Raw genomic sequence first — 16,261 nt, 5'->3', positions numbered from 1 at the left:
CCAGGGGAAGATTGGAAGGCTTTTGAGTAAAAAAATAGGAAAAAGGTAGCTGAAAGGTGGAATAAATACAAGTAACAATGAACGACACGGGTATGCTGACATGACCAACGGAAAGTATAGTTGACTTGGAAAGCGGGGCGACAACAGCCATGCGGGTGGGGGTTGACGGTAAGTACAAAGTGAGTCGCACCGAAACAAACGAGAGAATCCTTCAAAGCTTTGTTCACAAAAGGTAATAGAGCGAGAATCTGGACGTTAGGCCCAAATCTAATCCAAATACGAGCCATAAGTCCAGAACCCAAGAGATCGGACCAAAAGGACCTGCCTTGAGTGTACTGTCCCAACTCCCCGTGCAAAGCGCCATGCCGTCCGAGCTGACACCAAGGCAGCTAACGCGGTTTTCATGGCCTGTTAAGACGCCTACGCGCTCGCCCTTCAGCGTGTCCCAAACATTACAGGTCCAATCGTCATATCCCCCGAATAATATACGACCTGAAATGGAGAAAGCGACGGATGTTATGCCACTCAAAACGGTGTCATGAGTGTAAGCGTTTAATTCTCTGTCGGCGCGAATGTCAAACAATCGACAAGAAGCGTCATCAGAGCCAGTAGCAAACGCATCTCCATTAGGGAAAAACCTAGGATAGATGCATTCAGCGTCCGACGGCAAAATTACCTCAGTAAACTGACTGGATTGCATTAATATCAGATTCATGGCCATTGAAGGATTGAACGGCCTTTCCGGTGCGAATGTCCCATAACTTTGCTTGAGCGTCACACGCTCCTGATACGAATGTGTTCTGGTTTGGTGCTAAGGACAAGCTGAAGCACACGGAATTCAGTAAGTCTGCGCATCAGTGACTTGATCTTCAGGCATACCTCATGACGTCTCCAGTGTGTTCATTGAACTCCATAATGCGAACACCAGCCTCGATATCCCATAACATACAGGTCATGTCCCCAGAACTGGTCAATATCTGGTGATCATTGACAAACCGACAACAACTCAAGTAACCGGAATGCGCGCTCAGTTCCTTGGCGCCACGCTCACCGGCGCCCTCCCTTGACCGAAGGTTATAAATGGAGCAGATATTGTCCAGACCGCCGCAAGCAACGAAATTCCCAGAGGGTGAATAAGCGCAAGTCATGACCCAACTAGAGCGTAACGGGATGGCGTGGACTTTATTAGTGGTGTAAGCGTCCCATAGGATGAGTTTCCCGTCTTGAGAAGCAGATACAAGATGTCGTTTGTCCATTGCCCAATGCATGGCATAAATTTTTGCCAGGTGCCCCCTTAAAATTCTTCTTGTTCTCATCGCAATCCGTGGGAGGGGCTCGACCTCACCAGCCATGGCACGAACTGCAGAAGAGAAATATCAGGGATTCAGGGATGACAGTTTCGCCTCGAGCAACAAGGATTGGTGCATACGACTGGTGTCTTGTGTTGCATCTCGACGAGCGCGTATCTTCTCCTTCAGAACCTCAGCCTCGCGGCGTGCGGCAGCAATTCTTTCTTGAAGATCACCGTTAGCCGTTCCGGACATGGGTCGGCAAAACGCTTTTTAGGGATACAGAAGGAAATGCTGCAGTTTCAAGTGAACGACTGATGGGTTCTTTTTGGGACAAATGAGTACGCAAGTTGCTGGTTGGGGATGATAATACACACGCGGCGGGCAAGTTTTGAGTTCACGCAGCCCAAGATGCTGAAATCAATGGTGTTGCGATGGATGGTCGACGTTCACTATGTCGGCTGGCTTTAGATCGCTTAAGTCCGGGAACACGTGCATTATCTCTGCTGATTATTTGGGAGTTGCTCTCTCTTCCGCCACTGGCCTGGGTTACTTGTTGTTCCACACTGCAAGTCCTGTCACTATGCGCCCTTTCGTCCTCTCCGAACGGCCCACCTTTCCGGTAGCAGTAGCAACGTAAGTGCCCCGTTTTTGAGAACAACAATGTGGCAGCAAGAAACTATCTGGCTATGAGTTGCCTATCTCATAACCTGCTGTTGTCCTCTCACAACCCATTAATCAGGGAAGTTTTGGTACATCTCGATATTTCCACTAGATGCAGATTGCCGTTAACGATCGAATCGCTCCATTCTTGTCGATGACATGCGTCAGAGCTCCTATTCATCACACGCCGCTTAATGACGCTCTTCCATACTCGGGCTTCGAACAATCAGTTTGGCATCATTTGGTCTTGGGACTGGGATTATCTGCTCTTTCCAATATTGTAACAAATACTAACCTAACCTCACACCTGTGATGTTTTGGCCAAGTTTTCTCGCGGAGAAATGAAAGTGGACCAGTTATTCTGCTGATCAGGGTTTGCTCGCCTCGGATGCATAGTTGCTACAACCTCTATTTGCTGCGCCTCCGCATCGTGGGTGGTGACACGTATTTACATTGACGGGTGTCCCCCTCACATGCCACCATGTCATGGGCTGGACCCTTTGACCGAGGTTCGAGACACAGACTTAGACTTCGGGTCGGCTCCTACACTATCCATTTTGATTCTTCACCGCAACGAGCACACTGTAGTTCTGTGGCGCTGGACGCCATTTTTGGTAGTCGGCTGGACGTAAAGCCTCATGTCCTTGTGTATCTAGGAGGGAAAACTTCCCGTTGTTTTACCATCAGGATGCATAGGTATAAAATCTAGGAGAACTCCTGGGCAGACGTCCATTTTCCATCGTCTTCACCCAAGTCCCAATCGTCCTCGTCTTGAATAATTCCCTTAATGTCGTGTACGTCCGAGCAATCCAACCGTTGTCCCCGCACACATTCATGCATTCGTACAGCATCCTCATCCAGCATCGGTTATTCACGCCAACTACACAATTAGTTTGTCCCTATTCTATTGGTGTCAAGCTCGTCTCACGCATTCGCTGCAGCATAAATTCCAAACGAGGAGCTCACACCATGACCTGGGAGGTTGTTCATTTCTCTGTATGTCCTCATTACCTGCTCATCTTACCACATAGGAGCGTGTCACTGGAGACCATCATAACATGAGATGGACTGTAACATGCAAAAGTATGTTCGTTGCTGTGCCTTTCATAGCACAGAACTCATTTCGGTTGTCATCTTGTCACATCAACAGTCGATGGCAGGGCGCTCGGTACGGCGTCCGGGCCTCGCAAGGGCGCTGCAAAAGAAGAGGCCGCGAGGGTTAGTATTCAACGTTGCTGTTCGCGTTCAATTTCATTGTAACCCACCTTCGCCTCTAGCGTACTCTTCTTGCTTTGGGTGTGGAGCCACGATAGAGATGGCTTTAAGGACCCCTCATTGTCTCCGTTGTTTGATCAGTTGGTTGTCTTTCCCTCATTTTGTGCTATGCGGGCCTCCTTGAATGAATATTATTACCAACACCTCAATGTTGTTACATCTTACACTGAGAAGCGCCCCTACGGAAGAATCATCCCGTGATAAAGCTGGTCTGCAATAGAAACCATCGGATATTTCCCTTGGCTCTGAGGGAAGTGCTGAAAGGGGCGGACACGCAATACGTCCACCAGATTTCATGCTGCCGTCCTCAACACTATTTTGGTATCCGCCTTTGAATTCTCAGACCATGTGTTGTGTCCGCGCACTCGTCAGATATCAATTCGGATCTCATACCAGGTGAATCGTCGAGCGCTTAGACTGACATTGATATAAAATAAAGACGTCCTCACCAAATCCAAAATAGTTTCCTCTGAAATCGAAACTTAAAGATGCCCAGCGTGGACGTTGTCGGTGAGACATGATGTTGGGGTTGAGGCTGGCACGGTGGACAACAGGTAAGATAACACTTTGAGCTCGATTGGTGACGCAGTGCACTCAATGACCAGCAGCATAGAGTTTCAATCACTGGGCGATGACGGCACTGCCCTTTGCGAGACTCCTTGATTTTCTTAAGCGTGAATTCCGCCGTGGACCTTTCGGGCCAATTGGGGTTTAGTGTCCTACTATAGGCCGACATGTCCCCACACATGAAGCTTACGCAGCGGCCCCACCAATTGGATTGCGAGTGAAGGCTGATGAAAAGAGAGCCTAAAAGTGGAAAAGAAAGGGTCGAATACCACCAGCGAAGTCATTCCCCGAAGTTGGAAACAAATAGATTCATCTCGATTTAATGACGGACACAAATAGGTGTTCGCTGCCTCATGTTAAGCTCCGAAAAGGCAGCTCGATGTTGCTCTAGAATCATCGAACCAGATGAACAATATTATCAAATTTGTGAAAAATTTAGGTGCTTCGTTGCAGTTCCACAGTTTAAGTCAGTGTCCGCATGGGAAGTATACGTTTCGCCGCACGACGACGGTCTCATTGAAAGGAACACGTAAAGAGTAGTGTGTTTCAATGAGTTCTCTCGAGACATATGCCTCGTTCTTAGCAGCCCTGTTCAGAGAGGCTCAACCAACTGACCCGAAAACGGTGAGAAGACGCAAGAACTAATCTCCGCCGAGAGGGCTCCGCGAGTCGTGGAGATTTGATCCGCCTTGACTTGCCATGTGTCATGCAAAGATGCGAGATGTGGGGATTTGATTTGTCTGTCGCATGTACAGCAACATAGGTGGCGAGGCTAGCCGGGATTCTCGGGTTGTTCGAGCGGCGGATAACTACACTTCACACCGTGAGGAACGTCGACGTCGCGCCCTCGTTTTCAGGCAGGTCACATTGCCACCTCTCCGCGGATCACGTCTTGATCACTGTTCCAAATTGAGAGCTTCTCACAGCACCCTACGCGAGAAAGATTGTGTTAACTTGCGGGCTCCGTCGGCTAGTGCACATGCGATCATACGAGACGAAAAGCGCGCCGGAAGATGCACGGGGAAATAGACTGGTGGTCCCAAAGCGGATGACAATCACAGACCGCCATTGGAACAGCGGAAAAGTATCGAGACATGATGAGAACGCGAAACTGCCTAAAATTTACTGGCTACAAACAGTAGGGGATCTTTTGGATGGGGCAAAGCGGCTAGCCGAGGCCCCGGACCTTTTCCGCCGCTCTCGAACTGTGGTGAGATAGCAACAGCAGGGTGAGGGGCCCGAGGGTGCTGCGCATAAGTGAGGGAAACCTTGCCGATATCACACGCTCTCACCCCAGGGCCCAGAGAAGTTTCCAAGAACGCCTGTGCTTGAATTCAAGAGATACAAGGCAGTTGGACACAACATTTCAAGATTGCAAATTTCGCATGGAAGCTACTTTGATGGTTGAGCCCCCATGCGCTTTCCCATGACTCGAGATGAGTGCCAACAACGGGGATCCGCTACCCTCCCATGAGCGAAGTTGAAATCCTTCGACTGCGTGGGTCTAGGCCGAGGAGGACAGCAAATGTCTGAGTATCAATGCAGTTCTCGAAACTGGGAAATGATCTGTACACTGTTAGCGCATCAAGGTTCTGACGAATTGAAGGCCTGGGCAAGGTACCGTTGATTTGAATTAGGATAATTCCGACATTTCAGCCCAAACAGCGTTTTCGGATTTCGGTTTCGAACAACTATGCTACTTTTGTATTGGGGGTCCCCAAACTGAATGGCCTGGCTTGCAGCACCGTTGGCGCATGGATAGTCAAATTTATAGGCAAGGAGTGCCGTCAATCAAAGTGCATAATTGTTGGGGACATCCCTTCCAACACCGTCCTGGGGGACTCCTGCAGAGAGCCTTAGGGGGCGCTGCCCCGCTCCGGAGGCACCTGCGGGCCCTTTGGGTGTACCGTGCTGGTGCGTGCGAGTGTATGTCTCCGCTCCCACCGGGTCAAAATACCATACCTAAGGATCATTTCCATTGTCCAAAAGTACAATCAAATTTTGCCTTTGTAGAGTTGCGTGCTATTTGCCCTTCACATGTATTCCTGAAGTTAGGGTTGTTGTTGTACTCTATTTTGTTACCCCGCGGCCGCACTGATACGTGGCAGTGCGATCCCCACACTAAAGTGCATATGAGGGGATCGTCAATACATGGTAAGAGTGATTGGTTGATGTGACAGAGTCCCCTTGCTTGGGGTTGTTGGCTGTACTGGATCCTGAAGTTAGTGTTGGAAATCGGCCTCGAAATGTGTGTTTGTGCCGGCAATTCTGTCTTAGCGCCGGTCAACTCTCATCTGGTCCGACACCAACCCAATACTGGCATAACCCTATTTTCTGATCACTGACTTTGGTTTATCCCATATCTTCTTATTGTCGTCTCCCAATACTCCGGTGTTGTGCATTTCTCGCGGGGGCGCCGGTTCTGGCTTTTGAATCCGGTGTCCCATGAGATCATGTTGATAGCTAACCTAAATGCCCCACCCAGCGCGTTCCACAAAGAGCACGTGAATGGCCACGTGCTTCTTTTTTTTCGGAGAAGAAATTGTTTATTTTCTGTATGTAACTGATTCCGGTTTCTCACAATTTTGTATTGTCTGTGATAATACATATTTATAATTTCAACGGCAGCCAACATCGGTGGTTCTTTACCCTAATGGTTAAGACCGGACCTTGATCGGTCCATCTTGCTTTAGGGATTCCTGTTCGATTCAGAGTTGTTGTTTCTTTTTTGTCGTCGTCGTCGTTTTTTTTTTTCTTTGGCATCCAGAGTATTTGGGTTGGGGGTTGAGTGTTGGGCCGGGGGTTGGGAGGTTGGGTCGGGTGGTTGGGTCGGGTGGTTGTGAGTTTGTGTCTATTCAATTTTGAATCGGGCGTTGGGTGGGTTGGGTTAGGGGGTTGGGAAGGGTCGGGTTGGGCAGTTGTGTGTTTATGTGTCTATACAATTTTGAATTGGTTGGGCGTTGGGTCAGGGGGTGGTTGGGTGGTTGGGGGGGTTGAGAAGGTTGGGTCGTGGTTACGAACGATAGTCAACTTGACGCATTGCTTAGACTCATATTTACGATTTAAATACTCTGGTTGCTTTTGGAATCGTATTTTACATTTTCTTTTCGCATGCACGTGAGCGTTGTGGAACGTGCTGGGTGGGGCATTTAGGTTTAGTTCATGTTGATTCCCACGGAAAAATCTGTCCTCCCTTTGCAAGTTGGCAGTCGGTATATATGCATAACTGGTATGATACTCCATTGTCTCTCTGAACTCATTATATTCTGTATATTGGACACTGAGCGCTGGGCAAAGATGAAGTTGAACTGTTGAAGCATCTCTCCGGTCAGAGTTGAGGCAATAACAGGTCGAGCCTGCGCAGAACCATAGATTGTGTGTGATGGCGAGTTCCTCAACACGGAGGCACTGCTAGCTCGCCATACAGAGATACAACTCTCCTCGGCGCTAAGGGATTTCCAAATACGGCACCACCCAGACGGTTTAAACTTACTCGCGAATGGACTTATTCGTTTATTACTCTGCACTCTATATTCGAGAATGAATAGCCCTTTGTCAACTGATCCGTTTGAGCATTAGCGGCCTCTAGCTCTAATCTAATTTCCCAGAGAACCTAGTGATCATTTTAACAATGTTTTAACGTTGGCATTTGTGCCAGTAGGCATATGACAGACGTGCACGATGCGTTTGCGTCATATAGCACTAGAACAAGCTTTAACCTATGACCTCTGGCTGGCTCAGAGTTCGAACCTAATTAGGGGATGGTGACCGGCGTGGGAACGATCACGCCAATTGCAGTCCTGGTTGGGCGTGTCGGAGTGTCCTACTCACCGCTCCCACAATTTCAGCCTCAGTCTGTCCTTCTTTACTTATGTTATAATCTCCCCGCGCTAGTCACGATTATCTGCAAGCTGCCCTGATTGTGTGTGTGCACACACACATTGGCTCATCACGTTTGGCACCCCTAAATCCAACGCCGGCTAGCCGATCTTCTCCTCTTTGGTCTCGGGCTGCCGGCATTTACGAACCCTTGGAATCCACCTTCGTCCCCTGTCCCCCTTTTTGACGATAAAAATCCTTTATAATGAACCAACCCGTCAATTCCGAGCGTGAGGAGAGGTCTTCCACACAGTTTACCCTTTCGACCGATCGATCCAGCGACGTTTTCGAGATTTTTGAAGATTGTTTCCAAGCCGTTTCCCACCAAGCAGCCGAGGCGGACAGCTCATTTTTACACCCATTCAGTGGGAGTGAGGATTGCCATATGTCGCCCTTGATGTCGTCATCAAGATTGCAGCATGACGAACCTGTCTTTCCCATGTCCCTTCCAGAATGCAGTCGCTCGGTATTTTCTACACTTACTCGAGACCAACACGACGGATCGTCCTCGTCTAGCTCCTCAACACAATCCGAGTCGTTCTCCTTTTCACCTCCCCTTTCCCTTCCCGGACGGACACATTGCCGCGAGCACACGGTTGAGGCCGAGGCTGGAACTTCCTATGACACTACAATCACTACCCCTAGCCCTGGCCCATTCACGTTGGGATCGCAATCAAAGGGCAAAGGCCGAGCGCTGGACCAGTCTGCGCAGGGGCCATGCGCGCTACTACTTCCTTCACTTGATTTTGAGAGGGAGGAGGTAACTGACGAGGGGGAAAAGGCTCACACTTCCAAACCCAAACGCGTCATAGGGTGGGATCCAGAATCATTTTTTTGTGATGGATCTGAGCCCTCCACAGCGCGAGGAGCTAGCATCGCGTCATTGACCCAATCTGACCACATAGAATTGGAAAATGACCGAAAAACACCCACAGGCTCTGGCCTATCTCGTGCTTTCTCCCAACAACGATTCGAGCCCCCCCGGGTGATGCAAATGGTCGTTCCATCGGAAGATAGCACCAATGTCTCATCCCCTTCGCCCCCGTGGCTTCCTAGAATTGATGCGCCGCCCGCACCTATATCAAGCATCTCGAGGTCGAGATCAACCTCGCTTCGAGATATGTCGAAGCACATCAAGGTCAAACTTCAGCGTTCGCGAGAATTTCTAAGAAGAAGCAAACATCGAGATGACATTGAAGTTAGCACGTCCCCACCCGCCCATACACCCCCTACCGCAACTAGCCCACCGTCGATGGAGACGAGATCTGTTCAATTTTCCCCAGAACTATTCTCAGACGAGAGTAGTATAGATAAGAAGCTGAAGCTGAACCCGAAAGGGCGACCATTCACTGGTTCCCTCCCGTCTGTGACGCGCCCATCGTCTCCTTTCCCATCAATAGCTGTTCCCGTACTCACTACCGACCCGCCAGATATCTGCGGGCTCCCGCTAAATAGCGAAGAGGCCTCTGCGGCTGAAGCATTATCACAGCCAAAAGACTTGTTTAACATAATGTTGCCGGTAGAAACCCGCTTGCACATATTTCTTTGCTTAGTATTGAGCTTCGTGAGTGACTTATCCAGATTGGTCGAGGGAAAATCTTGGAGTGTAGGGATTGCTGCCAAGATGCGTTGGGTCGGCTGGGAAGCCGGTATTCGTGAACTAGTGAAGATTAGCAGGGTATGTAACATCACATTCCGTTTTTCGAGTCTTATGTGGCCTGTTTAGGTTTGCCGTGCATGGCAGTTTCTTGCATTGGATGGCCAGCTTTGGTCAACATTAGGCGCGTCACCTGGCTTTCCGCCGGATTTGCTTTCCAGGATCAGCCAAATCGCGGGGCCTTTTGTAACGTCGTTGCAACTTGAAGGGATACCAACACTTGGGACTAGTGATCTTGCTATAATTGCCAAGAATATTTCGACGATTACCCATCCCGTTCAAACTTTTTCGTCCCATGGTCACCCCCATGGGACCATCTCGCCCTCAATTCATCCTGTAGATGGGTGGCAAACGAATCTCACTGACGTCAACCTCAAGGGCCTGACTAACCTAACTACTCGAGGGTTAATTAAATTTCTTACGAGCTGCCCCATATTGGAGAATCTTTGCCTGCGAGGGTTGGATGCCGTCACCAATACAACTTGTATCGTCATTGGGGATTCTAACCCAAGGCTACGTTTGCTGGACCTTGGTCGCTGCCCAAACATGGATGCTTTCGGAGTGACGTTCATCTGCGAAGCCGTAGAAAGAAGGAAGAGGAGCGCATCCTGTCTAGGGACAGGGGCCATCGGCATGGGCCAGGAAGGAGTACTCGGCGATGGCACGACCCTTCGTGAGCTACGTATTTCCGGCTTGAAACGTGCCTCGGAGTGGGTCATGGCATCAATTGCACAAGCATTCCCTAATTTAGAGGTACTCGATCTGAGCTACTGTAATGGGTTGTCTGATCGATGTGTGGAGAAATTCGTCGAGTGGAAGGAAGATACATTGGTAGATGCGAGGAGAGGCACCTATGTCCAGCTCACCTCAATGGAAGCTGGTCTTGATCCAACAGATCGTACGATGTATAAGCGGCGCGTTACCAAGCTACGGCATTTGAACCTTTCGCATTGCCTAACCTTGACAGACCGTGCTTGTTCTGCCCTTGCCTTCACGGTTCCGAACATGGAGCTTCTGGAATTGGCAGGCATCGGTGCAAATTTGGAAGACGGCGGGTTGGTGCGATTGCTAAAGACCCTGCCTTATATTCGAAAACTCGACCTTGAAGATGCATCGCATATTACGGATGAAGTCCTCACTGCCATTACCCCATCTCCTTCCACGACTCGTCCCTCAGCAGCGATTCCGATAGCCTTGTATGGCGACAGCATGTTCATTTCCAAGCCGCCTGGCACCGTTGTAATTCCCCAGCCGGGAGAGTGCCTCGAGGAACTCATCATCTCATATGCTGCACTTCCCACCCCCGAAGCTGTTCATACACTTATACAGGCATGTCCCCGTCTTCGCAAGTTGGACGCGGGCAACACACGGATCACGGACGAGAGCATCCGGATTTTTGTCGAAGTAGCAAGAAAGAGAAGCATCAAGGATGCCGGCATTGTGGCAATTGACTGTGCGAACATCAGCCGCGCTGTTGTTGATGAGCTCGCTGGGCGAGAAGAAATACGGCCTCGTTACGGATTTCGATGTTGGGAGGTCACCAGCACTGGTCTGGGGTACGCAGACGCTCGAGATGGCGACAATCTCCCTATTGCAGATGGTGAAGGATTGGATGAGTGTGATGAGACTAAGGTCGTCGTGAAGACCTTTAGGTCATGGCAGGTTGTGGACAAGTGGCTTGGGGAGAGAGAGAAACGTAACAAAGCGCGGATGGGGGCTGAAGTTTCCCTTCTTCAGAGAAGGGAAGGTAGAAGTAGTCGCTGGTTTGGCAGAAGGTCCAACTCCGCATCCGGGACAACGACACCAGGTATGGGTGTTGACGATGACGACCGTGGATGTATTATCATGTAAAATTCCGAAAAGATTGTTGTATCGTTTGTGGCTCCTTGTCTGTATTTTGTACCCTGTAGACGCAGATGTATCTTACTAATCTCTGTCCTGCGTGTCCATGAGATCATGAATGATTTTTGGTTGTGCCGATGATGAAGGGTTAGAACGCTCCTATATTCATATTCTTTAAGCGCTTTGTCAACAGAAAATGTACTGGTTCTGTGTATTCGGCCGATAATTGGGAACTTCATAGCAGGCGACGGAATATATATATTTGGGGTCGATTTAAAGATCGACAGGATGCTGTAGTACGTCCGCAGTTCAAAACGAATCATTTCACATTGGTGCAGAATTGCTCCATGTCATTTCTGGATAATCGCCCAGATTGATGAGGAGAGTGCAATGCTGGATTAAGCAGGCGATGCCGCTCCAGCATTGTCCACGTCCACCCATCTATCAGCAGTGTAGCTTGTGTGTTTTATCGTATCCCGAACTTTCCGGTTTGCATTGCCTTGATCAATCCGAGATGCTGACCAGTTATTGTGTAGGGTTCTCCGGCATCGGTATGGCAGGGAAATTTTGTATGCAGACGGCTACAGGATCTGCAACTTAAGTCCAGAGGGCTTGCTTCCCCAGAACTACGCTGCGGACTGGAAATTCACACAAAAGCGCCGGTGTAAAAATTGGTCCCATCGAATGACTCGTTGGGAACGAACGGACGAGTTGCATACGCAATGCATGAACATTCCCGGTCGGTACTCAAGCGTACGGCGATGGGACAAGGAAATATTCGGTCTGTAGGAACAGGTTCCTAACAGCAACATTCTAGTATTGGAACAGGTGAGATAGTCTAGCACAAGTATTTCCTCCCTTTTACAATGTAAGTGCTTCGCATGCGACCATGACAGGTCTTGAGTGCTTCTACAAGGAGAACCCCAAAAACAGATAATGGGCACTCGAATGGGCTATCTCAGCCAGACAGATACGGCGCTCAAATTTCAGAGCGAGTGTTCTAACGACCCTCGAGAGCTATCACTCAGACGCTAGGAGTTCAGAGTGAGGGCGCATTCAAGTGGTGAATGACGACAAGGGGCTCGTGGGACTCCGGAAGCAAATGTTTGGCTGGGCGGCGAACAGTGGACGCGATGCACATCAAGACACTAACCATACATGGGTTTAAGTCATATCGAGACCAGGTAGGTCAGTCGCGTTGAGTAAGCACGCGCAGCAACGCTGAGTAGGCTTTGGATCGAAGACCGCTATTGAACCGTTCAGGTATTTCCGCCCTTGAGGTTACGCGACGCGTCGAGAACACTCACGCCAACGTCCAATGATGTAGTTCCAGCCATAACGCTGTAGTGGGACGTAATGGAAGTGGGAAGAGCAACTTCTTTTCTGGTTCGTTGTCTGTCCCTTATTCTGATAATGACTGAAGGAAGTTCACCCACAGCGATACGGTTCGTCCTGTCTGACGCGTATACGTCCATGTCGCGAGAGGAACGTGGAAGTCTGCTCCATGAAGGAGTCTCTGTTACCACTACGCTTAGCGCATACGTCGAGATAATCTTCGATAACTCGGATAATCGATTCCCAACTGGAAAAGATGAGGTCATATTACGACGCACTATTGGGCTGAAGAAAGATGAATACTCGTTGTGAGTGACCCTCTATTGCTCCTGAATTGCTTCACTTGTGATACAGTTGCGTTTCCCAGAGATAAGAAGAGTGCCACAAAAGCCGACGTCATGAACTTGCTGGAGAGTGCTGGGTTCTCCAGATCAAATCCATATTACATTGTGCCTCAAGGACGGGTTCGTTGATCTTCGTTACACAATGTCCTGCTTTTGAAACCTTTTCGTATAGATAACGAGCTTAACCAATGCAAAGGATCATGAGAGGCTCGCGCTCCTGAAGGAAGTTGCTGGTACAAATGTGTACGAGAATCGACGAGCCGAATCACTTAAGTTGATGGAGGAAACTGGTATGCTCTCGCTCGACGTCTCATATCTTGTGTTCATCCCTCCTTGTTTTAGAATCAAAAAGAAGCAAAATCAAGGAATCCTTAACTTTCATCGAAGAGCGACTCCAAGAATTGGAAGAAGAAAAGGAAGAACTGAAGGAGTACCAGGAAAAAGATAAGGAACGTCGATGTTTGGAGTATGCCATGTATCAGCGAGAGCTCGGTGAAGTCGGGCAAATGCTTGAGGAGGTGTGCATATCATTTATGATAGCGAGAAGGAAATCCACTGAACGTGGATTGCTCTCATTTCCAGATCGAGATAAATAGGAGGAAGGAGATCGATGATTCGAATGAGAAGCGAAATGAATTTGCGGCACGAGAAAAGGAAATTGAAGTGAACATCTTATTCTGCCGTACAAAAATTTATAGGCTCTAACGTTACTATTAGGTTCTGAAGGATCGGATTTCGTCCTTGGAGTCTTCCCTATCTGTTTTGGCCCTTTCGAAGCACGGGTTGACTAATGAAATGCAGGATCTGTTAAAGGCGCGTACGGAGCTTGAGTGCATCATTGAAGACCTTGGTCAGGCGGGTCAGAAAGGGGCGGCACGAAAGAAGGGGCTCAAACGAGAGCTTAATGAGGTGGAAAAGCAGATTTCCGGGGTTGAAACTGAGTTAATGGAGGTTGTTCCTGAGTGGGAAGATCGCGTCGCAAAGGAGAAGGAGGCCCTTGCTAGGTTCGTCTTAATCAATGCCAGACCCGTTGCTAGATATACTCACGGGTGCACTGCCTAGTTTGGACCGTGCACAGGCCTCCTTAGATACATTATACGCTAAACAAGGGCGTATCTCCCGTTTCAAGTCTCGGACCGAACGTGACATGTTTCTCAGAAATGAAATTGATGCTATCGCGGCGCACGAGAAGAGCCAGGCTCAAGTCAAAGCGAACATGCAAACTGAGCTAACCAACACACTCAAGACAATTGATGAGCTTATTCGCAAAGGCAATGAAATCGAGGAGAACCTGAACGAGCGGCGAGGCAAGTTGCAGGAAATGCAGGAAGAAGTCAACAATCTCCAGCATAATCTCCGCGAAAAGACAGAGCAGCGCAAGTAAGTACCATGTCCTGTTGTGCTAAATCTGGGTTTATCGCGTTGACGGTAGGGAAATGTGGCGTGAAGACGCGAAGCTATCGCAACTCAAGAACAATGCCCAGCAGCAGCTGCGGGAAGCGGAGCGGAATCTAGCTAGTACGATGGATAAAGTGAGCCTGGCTGCGGCTACATCTCGGGATTTCCGATTGACTCGCCAAAGGACACAGGAAGTGGCTTAGCAGCCGTTGACTCCATCGCCGAGCGACTCAGGCTTGATGGCGTTTATGGGCCTCTTTATCGTTTATTTGAAGTCCCAGATTCCAACTACAACACGGCGGTAGAACTAACCGCAGGTGCAAGGTAGAGTCTCATGAATCATGCCGTTTCCACTTGTACTTATCGTTCCTTTCAGTCTGTGGCACATCGTAGTTGATACGGATGAGACCGCCAGCAAGGTGCTCGACGTGATGTTAAAAGAGAAGACTGGTCGTGTCACTTTCATGCCTCTCAATCGATTGAAGCCGAAACAGGTTCAATTTCCCCAAAGCTCGGATGCACAACCCCTCGTTAAGAAACTTCGTTTCGAACCCTCTCTGAGCAAAGCCTTCGAGCAGGTTTTTGGGAAAACATGTGTCTGTCAAGACCTCTCTCTGGCTGCCTCATATGTGAGAAGTCATGGCATCAACGCCATCACCATTGATGGTGATAAGGTTGACCGTAAAGGCGCAATGACTGGTGGCTATTACGATGTAAAGCGATCGAGGATAGACGCCATCAAAGCGGTTCGAAGTTGGAAACCCCGCCTCGAAGAGTACACCCGGAATCATGCCGAGGTTATCTCGGCTCTCCATCGCCTTGACGCTGAGATCACGCAATTAACGGGACGTTTCCAAGCAGCGCAAACGAACCTAGATCAAACACATCACATGCGCGATCCGCTTCTAAGAGAGAAGCAGAGTATTCAGCGCGAACAAGAGCGACTGACAGAGAGGGCGACCAAGCTTCAAGGCGATCTGGACCAACTTGAGACTGAGCAAACTGCTCAGCAAGCCCGCAAGGAGGCTTATCAACAGGAGCTTCGCACCCCAATGGCCCAAGGAATGTCGGACGACGAACTCTCCGAAATTGAACGACTTGCAAAAGAAGCAGACTTCCTAAAGAAATCCCTTGTTATTTTGGCCCAAAACAAGAACGAGGCAAGTGGTGCCTTGTTGGGGATTTCTTACGCCTGACCTCACCCCAATTTTAGTCGGCGGAGCGCAAAAGCAATCTTGAAGTCGATCTTAATGAAAATTTGAAACGTAAACGAGAGGAGATTCGTGGCCAGATTGAAGCCATGGACGTTCCATCGAGCATTGCGGCCTCATCTCTTGGTGATCTCGAGATGAGACAACAAGAACTAGCTTCGCTGAATGAATCTGGCTCATCCCTCGAAGAGAAGTTAGCTGGTGAGGACCCCACAGACGATTCAGCAAATGTTTTCTGACTCAAACCGGCTATAGACCTCGAAAATGAACACACCTCAACGACCGAGGGACTCGATAATGCGAAGGAGGCTTTAGATAACCTCCAGACCACGCAGCAAGAAGAAAATCGTGGTATGTCCAGACATCAGAAGAGTACAGAACGGTACTTGGCGAAGCGCCAGCTGCTTATGACTCGGCGTGATGAGTGCAACAAGAACATTAGAGATCTGGGTGTTCTTCCAGAAGAAGCCTTCGAGAAATATACCAATGTCAAGGCGGAACGGGTGGGTGATCCTCGCCCTGATTGACGTTGCTCTGCCTCTAAATGAATAATCTTCGGTGTTATAGCTTGCCAAACGGCTCCGTGAAGTGAACGAATCGCTTAAGAAGTTTGCACATGTCAACAAGAAAGCCTTTGAGCAATACAACAATTTCACCAAACAAAGGGACCAACTACTGGAACGCCGTGACGATTTAGATAAATCCGCGGAAGCCATCCAGAAAATGATCGACACTCTCGATCAGCGAAAGGACGAAGCCATAGAGAGGACGTTCAAGCAAGTTTCGAAGAACTTTGAGGAG

At 49.1% G+C, this 16,261-nt stretch overlaps 4 protein-coding genes across 4 annotated transcripts; 3 read left to right on the top strand and 1 right to left on the bottom strand.

The window, feature by feature from the left end:
- Positions 1-223: 223 nt before the first annotated feature.
- EI90DRAFT_2935820 (G-protein beta subunit) lies at positions 224-1,544 on the bottom strand (the record flags this gene model as incomplete). The annotated part of the gene is made up of 4 exons (XM_039055148.1): positions 224-638; positions 691-822; positions 880-1,360; positions 1,430-1,544. The coding sequence occupies 4 exons, from the start codon at positions 1,542-1,544 to the stop codon at positions 224-226; spliced, it is 1,143 nt and encodes a 380-aa protein (XP_038911123.1).
- A 1,141-nt stretch (positions 1,545-2,685) lies between these two features.
- On the top strand, positions 2,686-3,387 carry EI90DRAFT_2395678 (uncharacterized protein). Its single transcript, XM_039052967.1, has 4 exons — positions 2,686-2,933; positions 2,984-3,035; positions 3,103-3,170; positions 3,230-3,387. Exons 1-4 carry the CDS (start codon positions 2,787-2,789, stop codon positions 3,263-3,265), a joined length of 303 nt encoding a protein of 100 aa, XP_038911122.1. The 5' UTR covers positions 2,686-2,786; the 3' UTR covers positions 3,266-3,387.
- Positions 3,388-7,878: 4,491 nt separating this feature from the next.
- On the top strand, positions 7,879-11,181 carry EI90DRAFT_3130524 (uncharacterized protein; the record flags this gene model as incomplete). Its single annotated transcript, XM_039064314.1, has 2 exons — positions 7,879-9,351; positions 9,400-11,181. The coding sequence occupies 2 exons, from the start codon at positions 7,879-7,881 to the stop codon at positions 11,179-11,181; spliced, it is 3,255 nt and encodes a 1,084-aa protein (XP_038911121.1).
- Positions 11,182-12,112: 931 nt separating this feature from the next.
- EI90DRAFT_2393806 (RecF/RecN/SMC N terminal domain-containing protein) lies at positions 12,113-14,540 on the top strand. The gene is made up of 12 exons (XM_039052966.1): positions 12,113-12,356; positions 12,416-12,435; positions 12,500-12,558; positions 12,611-12,815; positions 12,875-12,971; positions 13,024-13,141; positions 13,194-13,369; positions 13,434-13,514; positions 13,569-13,855; positions 13,914-14,231; positions 14,284-14,383; positions 14,441-14,540. Exons 1-12 carry the CDS (start codon positions 12,240-12,242, stop codon positions 14,450-14,452), a joined length of 1,590 nt encoding a protein of 529 aa, XP_038911120.1. The 5' UTR covers positions 12,113-12,239; the 3' UTR covers positions 14,453-14,540.
- Positions 14,541-16,261: the final 1,721 nt, after the last annotated feature.

The sequence above is a fragment of the Cantharellus anzutake genome (genome assembly GCF_015039405.1).
Source record: "Cantharellus anzutake strain C23 chromosome Unknown EI90scaffold_66, whole genome shotgun sequence".
NCBI lineage: Eukaryota > Fungi > Basidiomycota > Agaricomycetes > Cantharellales > Hydnaceae > Cantharellus > Cantharellus anzutake.
Note: the sequence above shows the minus strand (reverse complement) of the source record. Positions and strands in the feature narration are given on the sequence as shown.